Source organism: Lepus europaeus, chromosome 11, assembly GCF_033115175.1.
Source record: "Lepus europaeus isolate LE1 chromosome 11, mLepTim1.pri, whole genome shotgun sequence".
NCBI classification, from domain to species: domain Eukaryota; kingdom Metazoa; phylum Chordata; class Mammalia; order Lagomorpha; family Leporidae; genus Lepus; species Lepus europaeus.
Genome location: NC_084837.1, coordinates 52,430,774 through 52,458,179, shown reverse-complemented (window position 1 = coordinate 52,458,179; position 27,406 = coordinate 52,430,774). Strand labels below are relative to the sequence as shown.

The 27,406-nt window shown below is 41.1% G+C and overlaps 3 gene segments (V, D, J or C); all 3 read left to right on the top strand.

Moving 5' to 3' along the window:
* Window positions 1-6,227: 6,227 nt before the first annotated feature.
* LOC133770509 (T cell receptor alpha variable 5-like) lies at window positions 6,228-19,598 on the top strand. The segment is given in 3 exon segments: window positions 6,228-6,279; window positions 6,436-6,729; window positions 19,519-19,598. Coding segments are annotated over 3 exon segments (426 nt in total).
* Window positions 19,599-19,647: 49 nt separating this feature from the next.
* On the top strand, window positions 19,648-20,202 carry LOC133770508 (T cell receptor alpha variable 5-like). The segment is given in 2 exon segments: window positions 19,648-19,699; window positions 19,865-20,202. Coding segments are annotated over 2 exon segments (390 nt in total).
* Window positions 20,203-24,796: 4,594 nt separating this feature from the next.
* LOC133770507 (T-cell receptor alpha chain V region RL-5-like) lies at window positions 24,797-25,423 on the top strand. The segment is given in 2 exon segments: window positions 24,797-24,848; window positions 24,975-25,423. Coding segments are annotated over 2 exon segments (501 nt in total).
* The last annotated feature ends 1,983 nt before the right edge of the window (window positions 25,424-27,406 follow it).

Below are 27,406 nucleotides of genomic sequence, written 5' to 3'. Positions count from 1 at the left end.
GTTTCCCTCCAACGTCATCATGTGTCTGGGGACACTCGCAGGGAAGGAACAGATTCCAGCTTTGATGTCTCAGGGCTCGGGCACCCTGGAGTAAGTGAGACTAGGAGTGGGAAGAGGAAATCTGATGAACAGGCGAGTTCCAGTTATCTGAGAGGATCCTGCTTTTAGTAAAGGTGCCTCTAGTGTTCCAGCAGGTTGAAGATGTTCCCTGGTGTCTGCTGAAGTTTTCAGTGGCTCCTCTGCCAAGAGAAATGTGGATCTGGTCTCTCCTGAGATCTCCTCATCTCTCAGTCTGGGAGATCTGCAAGGATCTCATCATTTTTGCTAAATATAAGATGAATTAAATTGGATACTAGGGATGCAATCCAATTGAGGTCAGCATTGGTGCAAGTCGCCCTACTCACAGCCCGAGCTACACAAACTCTTTCCCCAGATCCCAGGACCTTCATTTCCTCTCCAGATTTTCCTTTGCAGGAATCTTTCCATCTTCTCCCCGGCACAACAGACAATAGCCCAGTCAGGAAAGATTGTGAGGGGAAGCTTCCCTTGTCTCTGTGTGAGACCCAAGCCAGCTGTGGGTGGGGGTATGACCCTGGGGTTTGTGCTGCGACTGAACTTATTGTTTGTGGGTGAAAGGTATTTTGGTTTCAAGCTTGTTCTTCCTTTTTTTAGGAGCATATTCTTTTATTTATTTATTTATTTTTTGACAGGCAGAGTGGATAGTGAGAGAGAGAGACAGAGAGGAAGGTCTTCCTTTTTGCCGTTGGTTCACCCTCCAATGGCCGCTGCGGCAGGCACATCGTGCTGATCCGAAGCCAGAAGCCAGGTGCTTCTCCTGGTCTCCCATGCGGGTGCAGGGCCCAAAGACTTGGGACATCCTCCACTGCCTTCCTGGGCCATAGCAGAGAGCTGGCCTGGAAGAGGGGCAACCGGGATAGAATCTGGCGCCCCGACCGGGACTAGAACCCGGTGTGCCGGCGCCGCAAGGCGGAGGATTAGCCTGTTAAGCCACGGCGCCGGCCTGCATATTCTTTTTTAAAAATGATTTATTTATTTATTTGAAAGGCAGAGCTACAGATAGGCAGAGGCAGAGACAGTGAGAGTGAGAGCGAGTGGTCTTCCATTCACTGGTTCACTCCCAGATGGTCAAAATGGCCAGAGCTGTGCTGAAGCCAGGAGCCAGGAACTTCCTCTGGGTCTCCCATGTTGGTGCAGGTGCCCAAGTACTTGGGCCATCTTCTACTGCTTTCTCAGGCCACAGCCAAGAGCTGGATTGGAAGTGGAGCAGGCAGAGCTTGAACGAGCACCCATATATGATGCCAGCACTGCAAACCGTAGCTTTAACACGTGCACCACAGTGCTGACTCAAGGAACATATTCTTTTAATTATATTGTGCCTTGTTCTGTTCTTTCAACTGCAGGGGGAATCTCTCTTGCAGAAAAGAAGTGTGTAGGCATCAAAGATATGGGGTCTCAGAGGGCACCCTCATTACACGAAAATAATCTCCTATTTTAGTCCAAGGAGCCCATTCAGTAGTTGTGCTTAAGCAAACACCCATCTACTTGTGAATCTGGAAGTTGAATATAAATGTACCATTAAGTAGGGTGGGGCTGTGGTGTAAAGCTGCTGCCTGCAGTGCTGATATCCCATTGTTGGGAGTTCCAGTACTGAGTGCTCCACTTCCAATCCAGCTCTGTGCTATGGCCTGGAAAAGCAGTAGAGGATGTCTAAAGTGCATGATCCCCTGCACCAGCATGGGAGACCTGGAAGAAGCTCCTAGCTCCCACTTCGGGTCGGCGCAGCTCTCTCCATTGTGGCCAACTGGGGAGTGATCCCCCAAATGGAAGAACTCTCTCTCTGCCCGTCTCTCTCTCTCTCTGTGTAACTCTGACTTTCATATATATAAATAAATCTTTAAAAAAGGAAAGGAAAAAGAACAATGCCTATTCATGTCCTTGGTACATTCCTTAACTGGATTGTTTTTGTTGTTGTTGTTGTTGTTGTTGAGCCTCTTGAACTCTTTGTAGATCCTGGATATTCAACCTTTATCAGTTACATTGTTTGCAAATATTTTATCCTATTCTGCTGGTGACCTCTTCACTTTGTTGAGTACTTCCTTTGCTAACAGAAGCTTCTCAGCTTGATGTAATCCCATTTGTCTATTTTTGCTTTGATTTCCTGTGGTTCTGGGGTCTTTTCCAAGAAGTCTTTGTTTATGCAAATGTCTTGTAGGGTTCCCTGAGGTTTTCCTCTAGTAGTTTGATGGCATCAGGTAAGATTTAGATTCTTGACACATTGTGGGTTGATTTTTGAAAAGGAGTATGTAGAGGTCTTTATCATACTTCTGCATGCGTAGTTCCAGTTTTTGCAACTCCATTTGTTGAAGATGCTGTCCTTTCTCCAGGGATTGATGTTAGCTCCTTTGTCAAAGATTAGCTGGTTGTAGATATGCAGATTAATTTCTGGGGTTTCTAATCTGTTTAATTGTTCTGCAGTCTATTTATGTGCCATTACCAGGCTATTTTGATTATAACTGTCCTGTAAGATGTCTTGAGATCTGGTATTGTGGTGCCTCTTTTTTTTTTTTTAAATTTTTTGTTGTTTTAGATTGTATTAGCTATTTGTGGTCTGTTTTGTATCCATAGGAATTTTAGCATCATATTTTTCTAGATATGAGAAGAATGTTGTTTGTAGTTTGATTGGGATTACGTTGAATCTACAAACTACTTTCAGTAATATGGACATTTTGATGATATTAATTCTTCCAATTATGAACATGGAATATTTTTCCATTTTTTGTGTCTTCTTTTATTTCATTCTTAAAGATTTAAAATTTTTATTGTAGAGATATTTCACATCCTTAGTTAAATGTATTCCAGGTATTTAAATTTTTTGTACCTATTGTTAATGGGACTGATCTTACAAGTTCTTTCTCAGCCATGGCATTGCCTGTGTATACAAAGGCTATCGATTTTTGTGTATTGATTTTATATTCTGCAACTTTATTAAATTCTCTTACGAGTCCAATATGGTCTTAGTGGAGCCTTTTGGATCTACTATCTACATGGTTATGTCATCTGTAAACACGGACAGTTTGACTTCTTCTTTTCTAATTTGTATCCCTTTGACTTCTTTTTTTTACCTAATGGCTCTGGAAAAAACTTCCAGAACTATATGGATAGCAATGGGGAAAGAGAGTATCCTTGTTGGATTTCAGAACTCAGTGGAAATGCTTCCAACCTTCTCCCATTCATTATGAAGCTGTCCTCGGTTGTCATATATTGGCTTGATTGCACTGAGAATGTTCCTTCAATATCCAATTTGCTTTAGGTTTTTACAATGAAAGAATGTTGTATTTAATCAAATGCTTTTTCTGCATCTACTGAGATAATATCCTGGCCTTTATTCTTTAATTTGTAATGTGATGTATCACATTTATTGATATGTATTTGTTGAGCCAAACTTGCATACCAGGGATAAACTTGCAAGTGGTGTGGTGTGAGTGATCTTTCTGATGTGTTGTTGGATTTGATTACCTAGTTTGTTGTTGAGAATGTTTTTCTGCATATTTTAAAAAAATATGTATGCATATTTTCCAGTCTTTTCTATTATGGCTTAGGTTTTGTTACAAAAGTTCAATGATGTTTCATACTATGCGATCTTCAGATAGCATTTCCCCATTATTTCTTCTGTTTTTTGTTTGTTTGTTTTGTTTAACTTTTCCCATTTGGGTTCACTCTTTACATTTAATGAATTTATTTGTGTGTCTTCATCCTAATAGATAATACCTGGTATTCTACCATTAGATCTTTCTTCCATATTGGTTTTCCTAACACATATATATCTCTATGCATTGGTCTGCTTCTAGGCTAATTATCTCCTGCTTCTCAGCAAGAACTTTCAGCTTACCCACCTACTTATCCATGAACTTTAAGTTTTTATAGTATGGCTAGTAGGACCTGCCTAGTCATTCCACCGTGTGAGCACCAGCTATGCTCTGCTTCCTCTAACTCTTTTGGATGGCATTAGTTTGGCCTTCCTCATGCATGCTCCTTGAATACTTGAAAGAAGCCCTGTAACTCTGCAGTTCTCTCTCGTGAGCTATTTTCTACTCGTAGCTATGTTCTTGGATTCTGTTTGTCATCATATCCAGATCCAAACTATCTTCTCAAAACACAAGATGTAAGAAATTCACTACTTCCACCTCCCGATTTAATATTATAGAAATGATGTCATCATAGAAACATTTAACCTCCTCTCTGTGTTACTCTTTCAAGTAATAAATAAATCTTAAAAAAAAAGAATGAGTGAAAGAATCATAATTTTATTTTTTATTGTTTATTTGAAAGATTGAGCAACAGAGAAAGGGAGGTAGAAAGAGACATCTTCCATCCTCTGGTCATTTTCCAAATACACGCAACAGTTAGAGCTGGAGCAGGTCAAAACCAAGAGCCAGGAATTCTATCCTGGTCCCCCACATGGGTGACAGAGACCCAAGCCTGCAGGCTCCCGGTTTGTGCATCAGCAGGAAGTGACTGAAAGTGGAGACGTGACTGTATCCCAAGCATTCTGAAATGGGATGTCTCAAGCAGCAGCTTAACTGCTGTCCCACAATGCACATCCTGAATTACAATTAATCAATGGAATTTTGTTAAGTGCATTTCTGGTATATACCTCTGCATATACTTTGAAACACATACATTTCTTTCTATATTAGGAATGTGACTCCGCATAGTCAGCATCTTGGGACACATAAACTATATAGTGTGGATGAGAAATAATATTAATTTCCTATATTTACAGGAGTTGTATGGACTCAAATCACAGGAGAGGATCTGTTGCTTCTAACACTGAGTGAGATTAGGTTCTCTTGAGAGCAGATTTCTCATGGTCACATTCCCACGTGTCTGTTCCACTAATAGGCATTGACTTATACTTGCCCAGATTTATTCCTGCTGGAATGAACCCAAAGATCCAAGATTTTAACACAAATGAGACCCAGTTTGGGGAGAGAATTTAAAGCAGTGAAGGATGTAATCATAAGTTGAAATTCTAAGCCATGATTTGAGACACTGACAATAAAATCTAGGGAAGCCTGAGTTGTCAATGGTCAAGGCAACAGGAAGGGAGTAATTCTACTGCAGATTATTCAGTAATCAGTTTTGAAGCGGGACCACTCACACTGACATTATCATGTGTAAGCACACCTGGGAGAGACGTACGCTTGTTCCCATTATAACTACCTGTAGCTTGATGTTTCTGAGGGTTTCTACTCTTTTCTGTCAATTCTTGCCAATAGATAAACACATATCCATAACCCACGCAATCTGTTCTTCCAGAAGAAAGAATCCTAACATCCACTTCAGGTTTCTCCTCACAGTCTACAAGGTATACTTTTCCCATTGGTTACACTAATACAATTTACTCATGGAAGCTTTCCTTCTGTTCAATCTTTTACTTTACAATTTAGTCATTTTTAATGAGGAAAGTTTCCTGTTTTGATCCATGGAATTATTTCCTAGGAATGGCAAGGTCAGAGCAATGCCAGACTTGGAGGAGCAGAGAGTGCAGTGGGGTGCATCTGAGATATTTAGCAAAGCTCTCTATTTTATTACAATCTTTGTGCGTACATATGTGACCTGTAGAAAGAGATTTCCTATTAGACTGAATCAAGATGGTTGTTTTGTCTGAGGGATTCTGTGTCCAGTTTAAGAAGTAGGAGTGGTAAGAGGAGGGAGGACTTTATTTCTGAAGTAGTCAGTGGATGCCAGCATTTTCCTGATCAAGTAGACTAATCCTGTTGCTGACAAACCAGTACCCTCAAGTTCATTTAAAATGTCTCCGAAGTGTGCTGAGAAGATGAAGTGGAATCCTGAACCCCACATTTTCATCACGTTTCTTTCTGCCAAACTTCATCATTTCTGATTGGGGACACACTTGGACCTTGGTTTATGTGACTCATTGCTGTTTCCCTTGTTCTCCAAAGATGCCTATCAGGGTGAGAGGATCCGGTAAGTGGTTTAACAGTTGAGGATCTGTCCAGAAGAGGGCAGCACGATGTGGGACTGGCTCTTTTTGCTTGGGTTCTCTAAGAGCAGGTTAAAGACAGAAGCAGGTTGCTGCTAGCCAGTTTGAAAAACGACTGGTCTTAGGAAGACAGGAAGAGATAACTGATAATCGATGTAGCTTTCCTGGCTGGAGATTTCAGTTCCTGATTGGTGGAACCATGAGGACTCTTGCTGGACCTTTCCTCCTATTCTTGTGGCTGCAGCTGCATTGTGAGTTTGGAGCTTTGGGAGATCAGGGCGATTAGCAAATGTTCATTAGAAGTCTGAGTGGAGGCTGGCATTTTCTAGGCTGCCTGAAATCATTGTGGAAAAAAATTTTGGGAAATGATGACTTGATGATCGTGTCTGACTTCTTCTTTGGCACAGGTGTGCGTAGAGGAGAGACGGTAGAGCAGAGTCCTTCTTTCCTGAGCGTTCAGGAGGGAGACAGCTGTGTTATCAACTGCACTTACACAGACAGCACCTTCAACTACTTCTATTGGTATAAGCAAGAACCTGGAGCAGGCCTCCAGTTGCTTTTAAATATTTTCTCAAGTATGGACAAGAAAGAAGAGAAAAGCTTCACTGTCTTCATGAATAAGAAGGACAAACACCTCTCCCTGCACATCGCAGCTGCCCATGCTGTGGACTCAGCCACCTACTCTGTGCAGCCTCAGCACAGTGCTCCCCATCCACCCGAAGCCTGTACCCAAACCTGCAGGATGGCTGTTGCAGTCATTGGGAGGAGTGAACCAGCACCTGTATGATCTCTCTCTCTCTCTTCATTTTTTTAAAAAATGAAGATTATTTATTTGAAAGGCAGAGTGACAAAGAGAATGGGTGTGGCAGGAAGGAGAGATGGTGAGAGGGAGGGATAAATAGTTCCATCATTCATTCCATGGTTCACTCCCCAAATGGTGCTAAGAGCTGTATCTGGGCTAGGCTGATGGCAGTGGTGGTGGTCCAAGAACTTGTGCTATCTTTTGCTGCAGTCTGAGGCATGTTAGCAGAATCTGGTCAGAAGTGGAGCAGAGAGCTTGAATTGGTGCTGTGCTAAGGGATGCCAGTACAGTAAGTGATAGCTTAACCTGCTGAGCCACAGAACCAGTCCCCACTCATAAATAAATGAAACTCAATGAAAAGAATAAAAAAAAAAAACATCTGCAATGGAATTTGAAGATCTGCTCTATTTAATTTTGACACTTGAGCCCAGGATTTTCAGTACTCTATGTTCAATAGATGGACACTTAAAAACATTTGAAAATATTCAGGTTCCAAGTGACCCAATAAATGTTAGAACATTTTGAATGAGTTCTTGTTGGGAGTTAGTGATCTTCAGTTAGATCTCAGGTCTCTAGAGTTTACCTTACTGGCAAAAATAAGTTTTCTCCCTTTGTGGGCATGTTGTCAAGGTTAGAGAATTCTCTTCTTGATTGAAGGTCTTTATACTTTATTAATATGTTTATTAATTTTTCTGTGGAATTATTAATACATGGTATTATAAAATAATAAAATAAAAGGTAAAAAAATTAAAATGTAATTCTGTTATAAAAATAAATAAAATCTCAATTTAAAAAAAACCAGGGTCCATGTATACTGCCTACAAGAAACACACTACAGCAATAAGGGTATACAGTCTGAAAGTTAAAGGATGAAAAAGATATTCCATGCAAATGGAAGTTAAAAACCAAGCAGACTGGCTGGAATGGCAAACAAATAATTTATAATATTTGGTGTCCCTTCTTTGATAAATTTTGATAACAATTAAATTTATAAGACCACTATTTTGAATTATTTCCACATATTCTAAATTAAGAATCTTGCGTTTGCTCAATTTTATAAAACTTAATTTTTGCAAGTCTTTTCTTTCTTCTGCCATTCTCCTCCTATACTTGTAGTGAGGGATGGTATTTCTGAACTCTGATATTACCTTTTATACAGATAGTTTCATATGCCTGTTTAAGTGCTTTGCCTATTACTTAACTGGGTTGTTTTGTTATTTTTGAGTTTCTTGACTCTTTATATCCTCTAGTTTTTAATTCTTTATCAGTTTTATATTTTGCAAATAATTTTTCCCATTCTGTTTGTTGCCTCTTCACTTTGCTGTTTTTTTTTTAATTTATTTACTTATTTGAAAGGGAGAATTAGAATGAGGCAGATGCAGAGAGACAGAGGCATTCCATTTGCTGGTTCACTCCCAAAATGGCCACAACGGCCGGAGTTGGGCCGATCCAAAGCCAGGATCCAGGAGCTTCTTCCAGGTCTCCTATGCAGTGCAGGGGCTCATTGACTCGAGCCATCTTCCACTGCCTTCCTGGGCCATAGCAGAGAGCTAGATCGGAAGAGGAGCAGCCAGGACTTGAACTGTTGCCCACATGGGATGCCGGCACTGCAGGCGATGACTTCAGCCAATATGCCACAACACCGGCCCCTTATAAGTGTTTCTTTTGCAGTGCAAAAGCTTCTCAGCTTAATGTAATCCCATTTGTCGATTTTCACTTTGATTGCCTATGCTTCTGGGGTCTTTTCCAAGAAGTGTTTTCCTATACCAATATCTTGCTGATTTTTCTCAATATTCTCTAGTAATTTGGTGGTATCAGATCCATTTTGAGTGGATTTTTGTGTACAATGTAAGGTAGGGTTCTAGTTTCATACTTCTGCATGTGCAGATCCAGTTTCCCCAGCACCATTTGCTAAAAGAGACTGTCCTTGCTCCAGGGATTGATTTTAGCTCTTTGTCAAAGAGGAGTTGATTGTAGTTGTATGGATTGATTTCTGGAGTTTCCATTCTGTTCCAATGGCAAATGAGTCTGTTTTTGTGCCAGTGCCAGGCTGTTTTGGTTATAAGTGCCCCATAGTATGTCTTGAAATTGGGTATTGTGATGCCTCCAGTGTTATTTTTGTTCTGTAAGAGTGATTTAGGGGCTGGCACTGCAGCACAGTGAGTTAAAGCTGAGGCCTACAGCACCAGCATCCCATATGTGTTCTGGTTCGAGTCTGAGCTCCGCTTCTGATCCAGATCTCTGCTATGGCCTGGGAAGGCAGTAGAAGATGGCCCAAGTGCTTGGGCCCCTGCACCCATGTGGGAGACCCAAAAGAAGATCTCAGCTCCTGACTTTGGATCAGCTCAGCTCAGCTTTTTCCATTGTGGTCATTTGGGGAGTGAACCAGTGGATGGAACACCTCTCTCTCTCTCTCTCTCTCTCACTCTCGCTCTTGCTCTCTCGCTCTACCTCTCTCTGTAACTGTCTTCTCAAAAAGATAAAAATAACAATAATAATATTGATTTAGCTACTCAGGGTCTCTTTTGTTTCCATATGAATTTTTAAAGATTTATTTATTTATTTGAAAGTCGGAGTTACAGAGAGAGAGGAGAGGCAGAGAGAGCGAGAGGTCTTCCCTCTGATGGTTCACTCCCCAATTGGCCACAATGGCCTGAGCTATGCCGATCCAAAGCCAGGATCCAGGAGCTTCTTCTGGGTCTCCCATGTGGGTGCAGGGGCCCAAGGACTTGGGCCCTCTTCTACTGCTTTCCTAGGCCACAGCAGAGAGCTGGATCAGAAGTAGAGCGGCCAGGTCTAGAACCAGCGCCCATTGGGATGCCAGCACTTCAGGCCAGGGCATTAACCCACTGCGCCATAGTGACAGCCCCCTCCATATGAATATTAGCATCCTTTTTTCTATGTCTGCAAAGAATGTCATTGGTATTTTGATTGAGATCACATTGAATCTGTACATTGCTTTTGGTAGTCTGGACGTTTTGATGATGTGGCTCTTCCAATCCATGAACGTGGAAGCTTTTTCCATTCTTTAAAATGTCTTCTTCTAGTTCTTTCTTCAGTGTTTTGTAATTTTCATCATTGAGATCTCTGACATCCTTGATTAAATTTATTCCAAGGAATTTAATTCTTTTTGTAGCTATTGTGAATTGGATTGATCTTCTAAGTTCTTTCTCAGCCAGGGCATTGTCTGGGTAGAAAAAGGCTATTGATTTTTTATGTTGATTTTACACCCTGCTGCTTTACTAAACTCTTTTATGAGTTCCAATAGTTTGTTAGTGGAGTCTTTGGATCCCCTGTATAGAGAATCATGTCATCTGCAAATAGGGATAGTTGATTTCTTTCCTTCACAATTTGCATTCTTTTGATTTCCTTTTCTTGCCTAATGGCTCTGGCTAAAACTTCCAGGACCATATCAAAGTTCACATCCTTGTCTGGTTCTGGATCTCAGTGGGAATACTTGCAGCTTTTCCTCATTCAGTAGGATGCTGGCCATGGGTTTGTCATAAATTGCCTTGATTGAGTTGAGGAATGTTCCTCCCATAATCTATTTGCTTAAGGTTTCATCATGAAAGGATGTTGTATTTTATGAAATGCCTTCTCTGCATATCTTAAGTAAAATAGCTATCTAGTTTCTGTTCTTCAGTTTGTTGATGTGCTATATCACATTTATTAATTTGCAAATTTTGAATCATCCCTGCATTTCAGGGATAACTCACACTAGGTCCAGATGAATGATCTTTCTGATGTGTTGTTGGATTTAATTAGCTAAAATTTCTTGAGGATTTTTGCTTCTATGTTCATCAGGGATATTGGTCTATAGTTCTCTTTCTGTGTTGTATCATTTTCTGATTTCAGAAGTATAAGATGATACTGGCTTCATAGAAGGAGTTATGGAGGATTTCCTCCATTTCAATTATTTTGAATAGCTTGAGAACTGGAATTTATTTTTTAAACATCTGGTAGAATTCAGTAGTAGGGGCTGGCGCTGTGCCGCAGCAGGATAACGCCCTGGCCTGAAGCACCAGCACCTCATATGGGCTCCAGTTCTAGTCCTGACTGCTCCTCTTCCCATCCAGCTCTCTGCTATGGCCTGGGAAAGCAGTAGAAGATGGCCCAAGCCCTTGGGCCCCTGCACCCACTTGGGAGACCTGGAAGAAGCTCCTGGCTTCAGATCGGTGCAGTTCCAGCATTGCGGCCATTTGGGGAGTAAACCAGCTGATGGAAGACCTCTCTCTCTCTCCCTCTTTCTGCCTTTCCTCTCTCTGTGTAACTCTGACTTTCAAATAAATAAATAAATATTAAAAAATAAAAGAATTCAGCAGTAAAGCCATTTGGTCCTGAACTTTTCTTTTTTGAGAGGGTCTTTATTACCAATTTAATTTCCATATTGGTTATTGCTTTGTTAACATTTTTTTTCTTTTCTTTTTTTTCAAAGATTTATTTATTTACTTGAAAGAGTTACACAGAGAGAGAAGGAAAGGTAGAAAAAGAGGTCTTCCATCTGCTGGTTCACTCTCCAGTTGGCCGCAATGACAGGAGCTGTGCCGATGCAAAGCAAGGAGCCAGGAGCCTTCTCTAGGTCTCCCATGTAGATGCAGAGGTCCAATGACTTAGGCCATCTTCTACTGCTTTCCCAGGCCACAGCAGAGAGCTGGATCAGAAGTAGAGCAGCTGGGACTGAACCAGGGCCCATATGGGATGCCAGCACTGAAGGTGGTAGCTTTACCTGCTACGGCACAGTGCCGGCTCCTGTTAATGTTTTCTATGTCTTCAGGACTCAGTTTTGGTAGATTGTACATGTCTAGGAATCTATATATTTCTTCTATGTTTCCCAATTTGTTGGCATACTGCTCTTCGCAGTAATTCCTGATTATTCTTTTTATTTCTGTGGATTCTGTTGTTTCATTTCCTTTTTCACCTCTGATTTTATCAATTTGGGTCTTCTCTCTCTCTCTCTCTCTCTCTTTTTTTTGGTTAGTTAAGCCAATGATGTATCAATGTTGTGTATTTTTTCAAAAAACCAGCTCTTCATTTAACTGATTTTTTTTTGTTTCAATATTGTTTGTTTCTTCTCTAATTTTAATTTTTTCTTTCCTCCTACTAATTTGGTGTTTGTTTTATTATTGTTTCTTTAGGTCCTTGAGATGCATTGATAGATCATTTATTGATACCTTTCCAATATCTTGATGTAGGCACCAATTGCTCTAAAATTCCCTCTTAACACTGCTTTTCTTGTATCCTGTAAGTTTTGATATGAGGTATTGTCATCTTCATTCATTTCCAGAAAATTTTTGATATATAAAATATTGCATTTCCCATGTTGAGACCCCGGCACTCCCAGGCAGACTCTGTGGCTGTCTAGTTCTGGCCTCGATAGTTCTTACACTTGCATCTCCAGGTACCACTGGGTCTCTATGTTAGGAGAACACATGTAACTGAAGATCACTTGCTGGGTTCCTTAAGAATGACAGTGATGGTGTCTGAATCTCTTAAATGGTGTGTAAGCAAACCATATTTTACTTCTTGGATGAAAGACTTAGTCAAAAACCAGATGCTTACTCTCTGAAATGTATTTTAGCAAATAATTAGTGTTAGGGTAAATTATCTTTTATCTGTAACTGTCCTGTTATTATTAAGTGCAAGCATCACTGAATTAAGAAATTTGCATAGTTTAGGTGTTTAGTATGAGTAGAGTCACAAAATATTTGTTTTTTTTTTTGCTTCTGGTTTATTTCAATTCACATAATGATTTCATGGTATCTATGTTGTAGGATGTATGATAATTTCATTTGTTTTAATGTTTAACTAATATTCCATCATAGGGCTATAAACCCTTTTTACCCATTCATTCATTGCTGTGTAGCCTGTGGTGTGACAGAATTAATTTGATTTGCAAATAGAGATAATGTAATAAATGTAGAAGTCCAGCTGTTTAAACAAATGTAGAATTGGCCTTAAAGTTAGACTGACTGATTAAGAAACAAATTTTTCAAGGGATACAAAAGTCAGTTGATATGAAATATAAATTCAAGAGGTCTTTTATACAACATGATATCTTTGGTGAGAACAATTTATTGTACACTTGACAATGGCTAAGAAAAATGATTTTGAAAGTTCTCATCACAATAAATAATAACCAGATAAGGTAATACATATGTCAATTAGCTCAATGTAGCTATTCTAGAATGTGTACATTTTCTAAAACTTTATAGTCTATATATAATAAACAAATACAATTTTTCAACTTATAAACATAATTAAAACAATATAAAATTTTAAAAGTTAAAGAGAAAAATTTTTGCTATTGAATATTTTTTGAGCTCTTAATTCCTTTCGATTATAATTTTCTTTTTTTTTTTTTTTTACAGGCAGAGTGGACAGTGAGAGAGAGAGACAGAGAGAAAGGTCTTCCTTTGCCATTGGTTCACCCCCCAGTGGCTGTCGTGGCCGGCGCGCTGTGGCCAGCGCACTGTGCTGATCTGAAGCCAGGAGCCAGGTGCCTCTCCTGGTCTCCCATGCGGGTGCAGGGCCCAAGGACTTGGGCCATCCTCCACTGCACTCCCGGGCCATAGCAGAGAGCTGGCCTGGAAGAGGGGCAACCAGGACAGAATCTGGCGCCCCGACCGGCACTAGAACCTGGTGTGCCAGTGCCGCAGGCGTAGGATTAGCCTATTGAGCTGCAGTGCCGGCCCCAATTATAATTTTCAATTTTTAAAAATTTTATCTAAGTTATACAAGTTTCATGTATTTCATATATACAGATTTAAGAACATAGTAACACTCCTGCTCCTGCCCATGCCCCAACCCTTCCTCCCCAACCCTCTCAGATTCCCATTCTTAATTTTTACAATAATCTATTTTCAGTATATTTAATGGTGTATAGTTAACTCTAAGTAAAAGAGTTCTACAAGTAGTATGAAGAGAAAAACAAAACCAAACATTGTTCCTCAATGGAAGAGACATGGGCTATAAAGAGTCATTGATTCTCAAAATGTCTATTTCACTCCATACATTACATTTCAAGTGTTCTATTAGTTACCTCAGATCAGGGAAAATATACGATACCTGTCTTTTTGGGACTGGCTTATTTCACTAAGCATAATGGTTTCGAATTACAACCATCTTGTTGCAAAAGACAGGGTTTTTTTTTTTAGAGCTGAGTAGTACTCCATGGTGTACATATACCATAATTTCTTTATTTAGTCAACAGTTGTTGGACATCTGGATTGACTCCATATTTTAGCTACTGTGAATTATGCTGCAATAAAAATGGGCTACAGATAGCTCATTCTTTTTTAAAAAGAAAGATTATTTATTTATCTGAATGGCAGAGTTACAAAGAGAGAGAGAGAGAGAGAGAGAGCGAGAGAGAGAGAGAAGGAGAGAGACACGTCTTCCATCCACTGGGTCACTTGCCAAATGGCTGCAACAGCTGGAGCTGGGCCAATCTGAAGCCAGGAGCCAGGAGCTTCCTCTGGGTCTCCCACGCAGCTGCAGTGGTCCAAGCTTGGGCCATCTTCCACTGCTTTCCCAGGCCATAGCAGAGAACTGGGTCAAAAGTAGAGCATCTAGGACTTGAACTGGTGCCACATGCGATGCGGGCACTGCAGGCAGTCTTCACCTGCTATGCCACAATGCTGGCCCTGATAACTCCTTCATAGAGTGCTTTCTTTTGGTTTGGGTAAATTCTCAGGAGTGGGATTGCTGGATCATATAGTAGGTCTGTATTCAGATTTCTGAGGTGTCTCCATACTGTCTTGCACAGTGGTTGGACAGGTTTACATTCCACCTACATCCTCACCAGCATTTGTCTTTTACTGAGTTCTGTATGACAGCCATTCTAACTGGAGTGAGATGAAACCTCATTGTGGTTTTAACTTGGACTTCCCTGAAGGCTAGGGATCCTGAACATTTTTTCAGTGTCTCTTAGGCATTTGATGGCCAGTGCCACAGCTAATCCTCCACCTGCGGCTCCAGCACCCCGGGTTCTAGTCCCGGTTGGGGGGCCGGATTCTGTCCTTGATTGCTCCTCTTCCAGTCCAGCTCTCTGCTGTGGCCCAGGAGTGCAGTGGAGGATGGCCCAAGTGCTTGGGCCCTGCACCCGCATGGGAGACCAGGAGAAGCACCCGGCTCCTGGCTTTGGATTGGCGTGGCGCGCTGGCCGTAGTGGCCATTTAGGGGGTGAACCAACGGAAAGGAAGACCTTTCTTTCTGTCTCTCTCTCTCACTGTCTAACTCTGCCTATCAAAAAAAAAAAAAATCTTGGGCATTTGAATTTCCTATGTTGAAAATGCCTGTTCAAGTCCTTTGTTCCTTTCTTAACTGAATTGTTTGTTTTGTTGTTGAATTTCTTAAGCTCTTTATAAATTCTGGATGTTAACCCTTTATCAGTTGTACTGTTTGCAGATATTTTCTCCCCTTCTGTTGGTTGTCTCTTCACTTTGCTGAGTGTTTCTATAGCAGTGCAGAATCACTTGATATAGTCCCATTTGTCAATTTTGGCTTTGTTTACTTACTGGTGTCTTTTCCAAGAAGTCTTTACGTATGCCAATGTCTTGCAGATTTTCCCCAATGTTCTCTAGTAATTTGATAGTATCAGGTCATAGATTTAGGTCTTTGATCCATTTTGAGTGGATTTTTGTGTAAGATGTAAGGTAGGAGTCTAATTTCATAGTTCTGCATGCAGAATTCCAGTTTTCCTGCCACCATTTGTTAAAGAGATGGTCCTTGCTCCAGGGATTGATTTTAGCTCCTTTGTCAAAGATAAATTGATTGTAGATGCATGATCTGATTTCTGGAGTTTCTATTCTGTTCTGTTGGTCTGTTTTTGTGTCAGTACCAGGCTGTTTTCAATAAAACTGCCTGGTAATATGTCTTGAAATCAGGTATTTGGGTGCCTCTGTCTTTGTTTTTGTCATATAAGAAGGCTTTAGCTATTTGGAGTCTATGGTGTTTCCATATGAATTTTATCATCATTTTTCCCCTATATCTCCAAAGTATGTCATTGGTATTTTGATTGGGATCACATAGAATCTGTAAATTGCTTTTGGTAGTATGGACATTTTGATGGTGTTGATTCTTATAATCCATGAACATGGAAGGCTTTTCCATTTTTAATGTCTTCTTGTATTTTTTTCTATTTCTTTCTTCAGTTTTTTGTAATTTTCATCATAGAGACCTTTGTCACCCCTGGTTAAATTTATTTCAATGTATTTAACTCTTTTTGCAGCTATTGTGAATGGGTTGCAATGATCCTTGTTGGGAGAAGGATTTGACAGGGTTTTTTTTTTTTTTTTTTAGATTTATTTATTTTGAAAGTTAGAGTTGGAGAGAGAGAGAGAAGAGAGATAGATAGATAGAGAGAGAGGGAGAGAGATCTTCCATCAGTTGATTTACTTCCCAGATGGCTGCAACCGCCAGTGCAGGGTCAGGCCAAAGCCAGGAGGTAAGAGCTTCATCCGGGTCTTCCATGTGGGCTGTAGGGGCCCAAGCTCCTGGATCATTTTCCATTACTTTTCTAGGCCATTAGAAGGGAGCTTGATTGGAAGTGTGGCATCCAGGACATGAGCTGGTGCTCAAATGGGATGCTGGCTTCACAGGCTCTGAGAGAACAGGTGGCAAACAATCGCTAGAAGGCTGACGGGGCTGGTGCTGTGGCGCAGTGGGCTGAGCCTACACCTTCAGTGCTGGTATCCCATATGGGTGCCGGCTCAAATCCTGGCTGCTCCACTTCCAATCCAGCTCTCTGTTATGGCCTGGGAAAGCAGTAGAAGATGGCCCAAGACCTTGGGCGCCTGTACCTATGTGGGGGACCTGCAAGATGCTCCTGGCTGCTGGCTTCTGACAAACCCAACTCTGGCCATTGCAGCCATTAGGGGAGTGAACCAGTGGTTGGAAGACTTCTGTCTCTTTGTCTCTCTCTCTCTCTCCCTATCTCTCTCTCCTTCTGCCTCTGCCTCTCTGTAACTCTGCCTTCAAATAAATAAATAAATCTTTAAAAAAAGGCTGAAAGAGAAAATAAATTTTAGCAACTTCCCTGAACTAGATAACGTTTGGAGTTCAAGCTCTGCCAGAAGTGACAGCTGATACAGCAGTTGAGATGCCACTTGGAATCCCTATATCCCGTATTGGTGGGCTTGGGTTTATGCCCTGGATTTACTCCCTATTCCAGCCTCCTGCTAATGTGTACCCCGTGAGGCTTCAGGTGATGTTCAAGTGCTTTGCTTCCTGCCACTGATGTGGGGGTCTTGAATTGAGTTCTGGGGTCCTGGTTTTGTCCTGGCTCAGCCATGGCTGTTGTGGGCTTTTGCAGGAGTGAATAAGTAGAAAAAAAATCTCTCTCTCTGTCTCTGGTATCTTTCTGCCAGAAAGATCCAAGATATTAAAACAAATGAGACATTGTTTAGAGAGAGATTTTAAAGGAGTGAAGGCTGTTATCATAGGTAGATAGCTCAAGCAATGATTGGAGACCAAATACAATCTAGGAAAAAGTTTTTGCATCTGGACTCTGAATTGGCAGTGTCCAAGAAGCTGGAAGGGGTAATTCTATATATATATATTATTCTGTAGTCATATTTGAGGAGCAGTCACAGACTTTGTTATTAGGAAATACAAACACATCTGAAGACACGTATGTGTTTGTCTTATTTCCATCTATGGTCTGATGTTAGGTCAAACCCTGGCAATGATAAAACCACATATCAAAGTCTCACATAATCTGTTCTTCTAGAAAAAAAAAACAAATGATTTGGGGTCACATCAGATTTGTCATCAAAATCCACAAGGTCAATTCTTCCCTTGGTTGTACTAATACTAGTCACTCGCAGTAGCCCAGCCCCCTCTTGTCTACTCTACTCTATAATTTAGTCATTTTTACTAACGTATTGTTCCGTTGTTAGTCTATGGCACTGTAAATTTCCTGGGATAAGATCAGGAGCACGCCCACACTTGGAGGTCCAGAGCTGCAGTAGCATAATCTGACATATGTAGCCAGATTCTTGCTAGTGCTACAGTCTTCGTACTTAAATATCACCTGCAGAAAGAGTTTTCCTTAGTAGAGCTGAACCAAGATGGTTGATTTGGCTGAGAGATTCCCCAGCCAATTTAAGAAGTTGGGATGGGAAGAGGAGGAAAGATTTTATATTTTACATTTCAGCTACTTCATGGACTCACTTGCAGTGTTTTCTTTATTTCAAATAGGCTAACTCTGTTGTTGGATAAATGTGGAAAGCTTATAACTTCAAATTAATTTAAAATATCTATCTAATGTCTGAGAAGATGAGGTGGAATTCTGAGACATACATTTTTAGTATGTTTTGTGCCAATATTATTTTCTGATTGAGGACACACTTAGAACTTACTGTATTAGACCTGTTTTTTTTAAAGTTTTATTTAATGAATATAAATTTCCAAAGTACAGCTTATGGATTACAATGGCTTCCCCCAATAACTTCCCTCCCACCCGCAACCCTCCCATTTCTTGCTCCTTTTCCCCTTCCATTCACATCAAGATTCATTTTCATTTCTCTTATATACAGAAGATCAGTGTAGTATATATTAAGTAAGGATTTCAACAGTTTGCACCCACATAGAAACACAAAGTGAAAAATACTGTTTGAGTACTAGTTATAGCATTAAATCACAATGTACAGCACATTAAGGACTGAGATCCTACATGAGGAGTAAGTGCACAGTGACTCCTGTTGTCGACTTAACAATTTGACACTCTTGTTTATGGCCTCAGTAATCTTCCTAGGCTCCAGTCATGAGTTGCCAAGGCTATGGAAGCCTTTCGAGTTCACCGACTCTTATCATTTTTAGACAAGGTCATAGTCAAAGTGGAAGTTCTCTCCTCCCTTCAGAGAAAGGTACCTCCTTCTTTTATGACCCGTTCTTTCCACTAGGATCTCACTCACAGAGATCTTTCATTTAGGTTATTATTTTTTTTTTTTTGCTAGAGTTTCTTGGCTTTCCATACCTGAAATACTCTCATGGGGTTTTCAGCCAGATCCGAATGCCTTAAGGGCTGATTCTGAGGCCAGAGTTCTGTTTAGGACATCTGCCATTCTTTGAGTCTGTTGTGTATCCTGCTTCCCATGTTGGATCGTTCTCTCCCTTTTTTGTTCTATCGGTTAGTATTTTCAGACACTAGTCTTGTTTATGTGATCCCTTTGATTCTTAGCCCTATCATTATGATCAATTGTGAACTGAAATTGATCACTTGGACTAGTGAGATGGCATTGGTACATGCCTCCTTGATGGGATTGTATTGTATTGGAATTGCCGTTAGGGGCAAGTCAGCTTACGCATGTCCCAAATTGTACATCCCTTCCCTCTCCTATTCCTGCTCTTATATTTAACAGGGATCACTTTTCAGTTAAGTTTCAACACTTAAGAATAACTGTGTATTAATTACAGAATTCAACCAATAGTATTAAGTAGAACAGACAAAAAAATACTAACAGAGATAATGTATTAACTTGTTCATCAACAGTCAGGGCAAGGGCTGATCAAGTCACCGTTTCTCATAGTAGACCTGTTGATTATTTGTGTAATCTATCAAAGAGACACACGATGATAAAATTGAATTTGGTGTCCAAGTATAGCAGATGCAGATTTGACCACAAGAGGGCAGAGCGTCTCTGCAGACCCATGTATAGGACAGGCTCTTTTTGGTTGACTTCTATAGGAGCAGGCTCAAGACAGAAGCAGACGCCTGTGCAGTTTGAAGACCGCTGTGCCTTGGTTCAAAGGAGGAGACCCCTGTGATAGACGTAGCTTTCCTGGCTGGAGCTCGCAGGTCCCGATGGGCAGAACCATGAGGACACTCGCAGGACCTTTCTTCCTGTTCCTGTGGCTGCAGCTGCACTGTGAGTTGGGAGCTTTTGGGGAAGAGGGTGCTTGGAAAATGTTCATTAGAAGTCTGAGGAGGAGGCTGGCCTCTTCCAGATTGCCTGAAATAATGTGAGGAAAAATAATGCAATCTTCGGGGAGTGATGACCTGACAATCATGTCTGGCTTATCCTTTTGCACAGGTGTGAGTGGAGGAGAGAAGGTGGAGCAGAGTCCTTCTTTCCTGAGTGTCCGGGAGGGAGACAGCTGTGTTATGAACTGCACTTACACAGACAGTGCCTCTGACTACTTCTTTTGGTATAAGCAAGAACCTGGAGCAGGTCTCCAGTTCCTTATAAATATTCTCTCAAATGCGGATAAGAAAGAAGAGCAAAGGCTCACCGTCCTCATGAACAAGAAGGACAAGCGTCTCTCCCTGCACATCTCAGCTGCCCGTCCTGCAGACTCAGCCACCTACTTCTGTGCTGCAAGAGCACAGTGCTCCCCAGGCACCTGCAGCCTCTACCCAAACCCGCAGTGAGGGCTGAAGACATCTCATCTGTTGTTGCTGTTGGCGATGGGGATTTTCTGTAGTCTAGTATAAGTACATTCTAAAAAAGCACTTCAGTGTGAGTACCACAAAGTTGAATATTTGAGAAAAAAGTTGACTGGTTGTGAAATCACCAATGAATAAAAAATAAATTATAGTAAGCAAGTAAATCAAGTACCTCATTTGATTTTGGATCAAACTAATTAAATCTTGAAGTTCTTAGTAAAAAGGTCAAGGTGCATTAATTAAGTAACTGAATAGGGAAGGATTTGTGAACTTAAAAATAGTGGAAAAATTCAGAGAAAATTAAAAGGTTCAATATCTAAATGTTAAGAGCAAAATAATTTTGATGTAAATACCTAAATTACATCAAAATGACTGTTGTTATTTTGTCAGTAATTTGACAATTGGTTTGTGATTTTCCTAAATAACTTTATTTTCATAGATGAAAATGAATGTGAATATCCAGACAGATAACAGTTCATATGGTATGATGAGGCAATTTGAAAAGCCACATTGCTCACAAAGACATGGAAAATTCTTACAGCTATTGATGTTGACAAAAATGTATATAAATATCTTTCAAACCTGATTTAGGAATCCCTGCAATGCTAGTTTGAAACAAGGGAGCTTGGTGTAGTTAGTCGGCCTAGAGGTTAATCCATAGGTTTAGCTGTCTGTGCTTGATGCCCATCTCTGGCTCCTGAGTCCAACTTCCTGTTAATGCCGAGTGGGTGTCAGCCATATTGGCTCAAGCAGCTTGGTCCCCGCTATTCATGAGTTCTTGGTTCCTGGCTTAGGTTCTGGCCCAGCTCCAGCCGTAGGAGGCATCTGAGGACTCAATCAGTAGATAGGATCTCATTCTCTCTCTCTCTCTCTCTCTCTCTCTCTCTCTCTCTCTCTCTCTCTCTCCTGTCTCTTCTCTCTCTTCTCTCCTCTCTCTCTTTCTGCTTCTTAAATTAAAAAGAGAAAATTTGCAAAGCATGTAGTGATGGTGGCAAACTCTGGTGGGAGGTTACACTTGTTAGCCACTTTGGAAGTAATTAAAAGACATGGTTTAGTAATCTAAAAATACTCATTTAAATTATTGTATTGTTTTCTTTGATTAACATTAATACCTGTAAATTTATGGGGTACACTAAAATATTTCAATACATATGCACAGTATAAGCCAATCAACCCATGCAACTAGTACTTCTATTTTCTTATCATTTCTTTGTGTATGGAACCTACCAGTTCTTATTTTTAAAATTCTTTTAACTTTTATTTTATTTTATTTTTTAACTTTTATTTAATAAATATAAATTTCCAAAGTACAACTTGTGGATTATAGTGGCTTTTCCCCCCCATAACCTCCCTCCCACCCGCAACCATCCCATCTCCCACTCCCTCTCCCATCCCATTCTTCATCAAAATTCATTTTCAATTATCTTTATATGCAGAAGATCAACTTAGTATGTACTAAGTAAAGATTTCAACAGATTGCACCCACACAGATAAACAAATAATAAAGTTCTGTTTGAGTACTAGTTATACTGTTAATTCACATAGTATAACACATTAAGGACAGGTATCTCCTTCTTTGCCCATTCTCTGCTGGGATCTTACTCTCGGAGAGTAGGTCATTTTTTGCCAGAGTGTCTTGGCTTTCCATGCCTGAAATACTCTCTTGGGGTTTTTAGCCAGATCTGAATGCCTTAAGGGCTGATTCTGAGGCCAGAGTGCTGTTAAGGAATCTGCCATTCTATGAGTCTGCTGTGTATTCCACTTGCCTTATTGGATTGTTCTCTCCTTCTTAATTCTATCAGTTAGTATTAGCAGATACTAGTCTTGCTTATGTGATCCATTTGACCCCTAATCCTATCATTATGATCAATTGTGAACTGAAATTGATCACTTTGACAAGTAAGATGTCATTGGCACATGCCACCTTGATGGGATTGAATTGGAATCCCCTGGCACATTTCTAACTCTCCCATTAGGGGCAAGTCTGATTGAGCATGTGCCGAATTGTACATCTCTTCCCTCTCTTATTCCCACTGTTATATTTAATGAGGATCACTTTTCAGTTAAATTTAAACACCTAAGAATAATTATATGTTAATTAAAGAGTTCAACCAAACTTGCATACCAGGGATAAACCTGCAACTGGTGTGGGGTGAGTGATCTTTCTGACGTGTTGTTGGATTTGATTAGCCAGTTTGTTGTTGAGAATGTTTTTCTGCATATTTTAAAAATATGTACGCAAATTTTACAGTCTTTTCTATTATGGCTTAGGATTTGTTACAAAAGTTCAATGATGCTTCATACTATGAGATCTTCACATAGCATTTCCCAATGATTTCTTCTGTTTTTTTTTTTGTTTAACTTTTCCCGATTGGGTTTAGGAATTCATTTTTTACATTTAATGAATATATTTTGTGTGTCTTCATCCTAATAGACAATACCTGGTATTCAACCATTAGCTCTTTCTTCCATAATGGTTTCCATAACATAAATATATATCTCCATGCATTGGTCTGCTTCTAGGCTAATAATTTCCTACTTCTGCAGCAAGACTTTTTTGCTTACCCCACCAATTTATCCACGAATTTTGGGTTTTACACTATGGCTAGTGGGAGCTGCCTAGTCCTGCCCCTGTGTTGAGCACCAGCTGTGCTCTGCTTCCTGTGATTCTTTTGGATGGTATTTGTTTTGCCTCCCTCGTGCATGCTCCTTGAATACTTGAAGGAAGCCCTATAACTCTCTGTAGGTCTCTCTCAGTGAGCTCTTTCCTCCTGGTGGCTATGTTCTTGGATTCTAGTTGTCATCTTATTCCAGATCCAAACTATAATCTGAAATCACAAGTTGTAAGAAATTCACTACTTCCACCTCCCAATTTATTATTATAGAAATGATGTCATCACAGAAACAGTTAACAATTATATTTCAGGTAAATTTCTGGATAAACAAAGGGAAATTAAGACACAATTTCAAGACCTCTGGATTCCATTCGCTGGTTCTGTCAGGGATTAACTGGACCTGTCACCTTCTGTGAAAGGAAACATTCAATCTGTGAGGAGAGACAATAAAAAACTCTAACCAAAAATAATGATAAACAAATGGAAATACTAAGTACCTTGATTTTTTCAGAACACATTGTGTACATGTGTAGAAATATCACACAGTAGCTCAAAAACATGTAAAAGAATATGTAGAAGAGAAATTCAAAAATTAAAAAGGTTTACTGAATATAAAGGCAAGAACTTTAATATATGTACAAAAAGATTTGTCTAGTAATACTTTACTCAGTGGCACCTGCAGATTTAAGATGTTATTATCAAGCTGGGCACACGTGCTTAGTTTTCTTTTGTTAGAAGACATGGAAGAGCAAAGCCGAGAGCATCAGAGGTGAACCTGTGGTTTTGGAAGGTATGTGCCTGAGAGGGGTAAGCTGTTCTGGTCCAGTCAAAAGCAACTTATTGGGCCAGCGCTGCGGCTCACTAAGCTAATCCTCCACCTTGTGGCGCCGGCACACCGGGTTCTAGTCCCGGTCGGGGCACCGATCCTGTCCCGGTTGCCCCTCTTCCAGGCCAGCTCTCTGCTGTGGCCAGGGAGTGCAGTGGAGGATGGCCCAAGTCCTTGGGCTCTGCACCCCATGGGAGACCAGGATAAGCACCTGGCTCCTGCCATCGGAACAGCGGCGGCCATTGGAGGGTGAACCAACGGCAAAGGAAGACCTTTCTGTCTCTCTCTCACTGTCCACTCTGACAAAAAAAAAAAAAAAAGCAACTTATTTTTATTCTTCTTGGGGTTTATCAAGCACACCAGTGAAAGCAATTCTATCATATCATGCTGTCTAAAATGAAGTGGAAAAATTCAAATGGCTTTTTGTTTTGTCAAGGCTGTTGTACTCTGATTAATCTTCCATAATGGAATTATTTTGGGTGGTTTGGATGATTTCAGGATGTTGAAATGCAATTTCAGTTGGGAGGAATTATGTGATAGAAATTGATGGAGAATTAGTATTTCAGTACCCCATACAGATTACAGCTTTCGGAAATGATTACTGAAAGCTTTCTTTTTTTCATCCCTAAAAGAAGTTTCCCATTATTGTATGCTTTGGAACATCAAAATACAGTTTAACACCTGGCTGTGATGCTTGTGTTTTCCAAGCCTGATAGATCATGGGGAAGATCATGTGTACACTGTGTTATAATGGAGTGTATTTGGTGCATCAGACACAGGTTTATAATTACTTTGAGGTAAAACCTTGAAAATACTCTCTTTTAACTTCAAATATACTGGAAAAATAAGTCAAATGTGAGAACCATGATGCAAGCTGCCGATTCTTGGACTAACCACAAGAGGGCACTTCTTTCTTCAGATGAGGGCAATTTTCATATGGCTTAAGCAGTTTGACAGGTGCATATTTTGTTCACTCTTCATTGTTCCAACTGCTGCAGAGCAGGAAGGCTGTCTTTACAGAGCAGGATTCACCAGGAGTGCCTACCGAGAATCCAGGTTCTGGAACTGGAACATCACCCTGACATCCGGGGTGCATCCAAGGCTGTCAGGACTTTGTCTTTCCCCCAGCTCACCAGCCATGCTCTCTGCGTCTTGCTCAGTGACTGTGGTGGTCCTGCTGCTAACTGTGCGTAAGTGATGTTTTGTTTTCTAAATGATTTTCTGTTCCCAGGTCTGGGTGAAGATCTCTAGCCCCATTTCCTCCCAGGACTGTCCTGTTGATATATTCCTAAATAACAACACCTTAATCATTTTAGGAAGGACAGATGGAGACTCAGTGACCCAGACAGAGGGACCCGTTATCCTCTCCGAGGGCTCATCTCTGACCCTGAACTGCAACTACCAAACCAGCTCTTCAGTGTCCCTTTTCTGGTACGTCCAGTATCTCCATCAAGGTCCTCAGCTCCTCTTGAAAAGTGCAACAGAAAACCAGAGAATGGAGCATGAAGGTTTTCACGCGACTCTTGTCAAGAAGGACAGCTCCTTCCACCTGCACAAATCCTCACTGCAGTTATCAGACTCAGCTGTGTACTACTGTGCTGTGGGAGACACAGTGAGAGGAACCACAGGGGGAGCCGAGCACAAACCCAGAAGCGTGCAGCTGGGGCTGGGGGTGGGCAGCCCCAGGAGGGGAGAGCTAGATTTCCCTCCAACGTCATCATGTGTCTGGGGACACTCGCAGGGAAGGAACAGATTCCGGCTTTGATGTCTCAGGGCTCGGGCGCCCTGGAGTAAGTGAGACTAGGAGTGGGAAGAGGAAATCTAATGAACAGGTGAGTTCCAGTTATCTGAGAGGATCCTGCTTTTAGTAAAGGTGCCTCTAGTGTTCCAGCAGGTTGAAGATGTTCCCTGGTGTCTGCTGAAGTTTGCAGTGGCTCCTCTGCCAAGAGAAAGGTGGATTTGGTCTCTCCTGAGATATCCTCATCTCTCGGTCTGGGAGATCTTCGAGGATATCAACATTTTTGCTAAATATAATATTTCAGTCCTGTGTGCTCAATTTCCAATTCAGATCTCTGCTATGGCCTGGGAAAGCCTGGGAAAGAGCTTTAGCCCCTGCACCATCATGAGAGACCTGAAAGAACCTGCTGGCTCCTGACATCGGACCTGCCCAACTCCTGCTGTTGTGGGCATTTGCAGAGTGAACAGCAGATGGAACATATTTCTGTCTTTGCCTCTCTCCATCTGAAACTCAACCTCTCAAATGAAAAATAAATCTTTGTTTTTAAAGATTTCTTTATTTGTTTGGATGTCAGAGGTACAAAGAGAAAAGAAGTGGCAGAGAGAGAGAGAGAGAGAGAGGTCTTCCATCTGTTGATTCACTCACCAATGGTCCTCAACAACCAGACCTGCGCTATCCGAAGCCAGGTGCCAGGAGATTCTTCCAGGTCTCACACTTGGCTGCAGAGGCCAAGGACTTGGGCCATCTCCTACTGCTTTCCCATGCCATAGCAGAGATCTGGATCAGAAGTGGCACAACCGATACTCGAACTGGCACCCATGTGGGATGCCAGCACTGCAGGCAGTGGCTTTACCTGCTACGGCACAGTGCTGGCACAGAATATATATCTTAAAAAAAGTACCATCAGGTAATGCTTCAGGAACACAATTGCATCATTTTCAATGTAGTATTTTTTTTTTCTGACAGGCAGAGTGGACAATGAGAGAGAGAGAGACAGAGAGAAAGGTCTTCCTTTTGCCGTTGGTTCACCCTCCAATGGCCGCCGCAGCTGGTGTGCTGCGCTGATCTGAAGGCAGGAGCCAGGTGCTTATCCTGGTCTCCCATGCTTGGGCCATCCTCCACCAAACTCCTTGGCCACAGCAGAGAGCTGGCGTGGAAGAGGGGCAACCGGGACAGAATCTGGCACCCCGACCGGGACTAGAACCCGGTGTGCCAGTGCCGCAAGGCGGAGGATTATCCTATTGAGCCTCGCGCCGGCTCAATGTAGTATTTAGACAGATCTAAGAGAACTGGCTAATGAAGCTCAAAAAACATGTCTGAGGTTAGTGAGCAGCTTAGGCTGCCTGCCTAGGATGCCCACATCCCATTCCTCTGAGTCCTGTTTCCAATCGAGCTTCCTGCTAATGCTCATAGGAGGCAGCAGAAGGTGACCCAAGTCCTTTGGCCCCTCCACGTGGTAGGAGACCTGGGTGGAGTTCCTGGCTCCTGTCTTCAGCCTAGCCTAGCTCTGTCTGTTGTAGGCACTGGTGGAGTGGACCACATGATGGAAGATCTCTTTGACTTTCTCTGTGTCTTTGCAAGTCTGCCTTTCAAAAACTCATAAAAAAATCTTATAAATAAAAGAAAGACAAATCTGAAAATAACTAAAATCCTATGCATCGTTAGATGCCCAGATTCATCCTTTCATCAAATCTGTGAGTACCTATCATGGTTCAGCAGTTGTATAAATTATGAAACCTTCTGAATAATGTGTCTCCTTGTTTATTAAAAAATGATGCTTCACAACATTTATACATTGGAGTATTACTGTGAAACTCACCAAATGGTTCTGTTCCCTGTAGTTGGAAGATGACTTGTGCTAATGGCTTGCGTTGGTGACTCCCAATTATATTGAAATCTGAATTTATATTTGGTCAGAGTTCCTTTGCACGAAATTTTCAATTTTAGCAGGTACTGACGATCTGAGTTTTAAGCTATTATATCAGCCATTGTGCTCCTTAGGGTAGATTT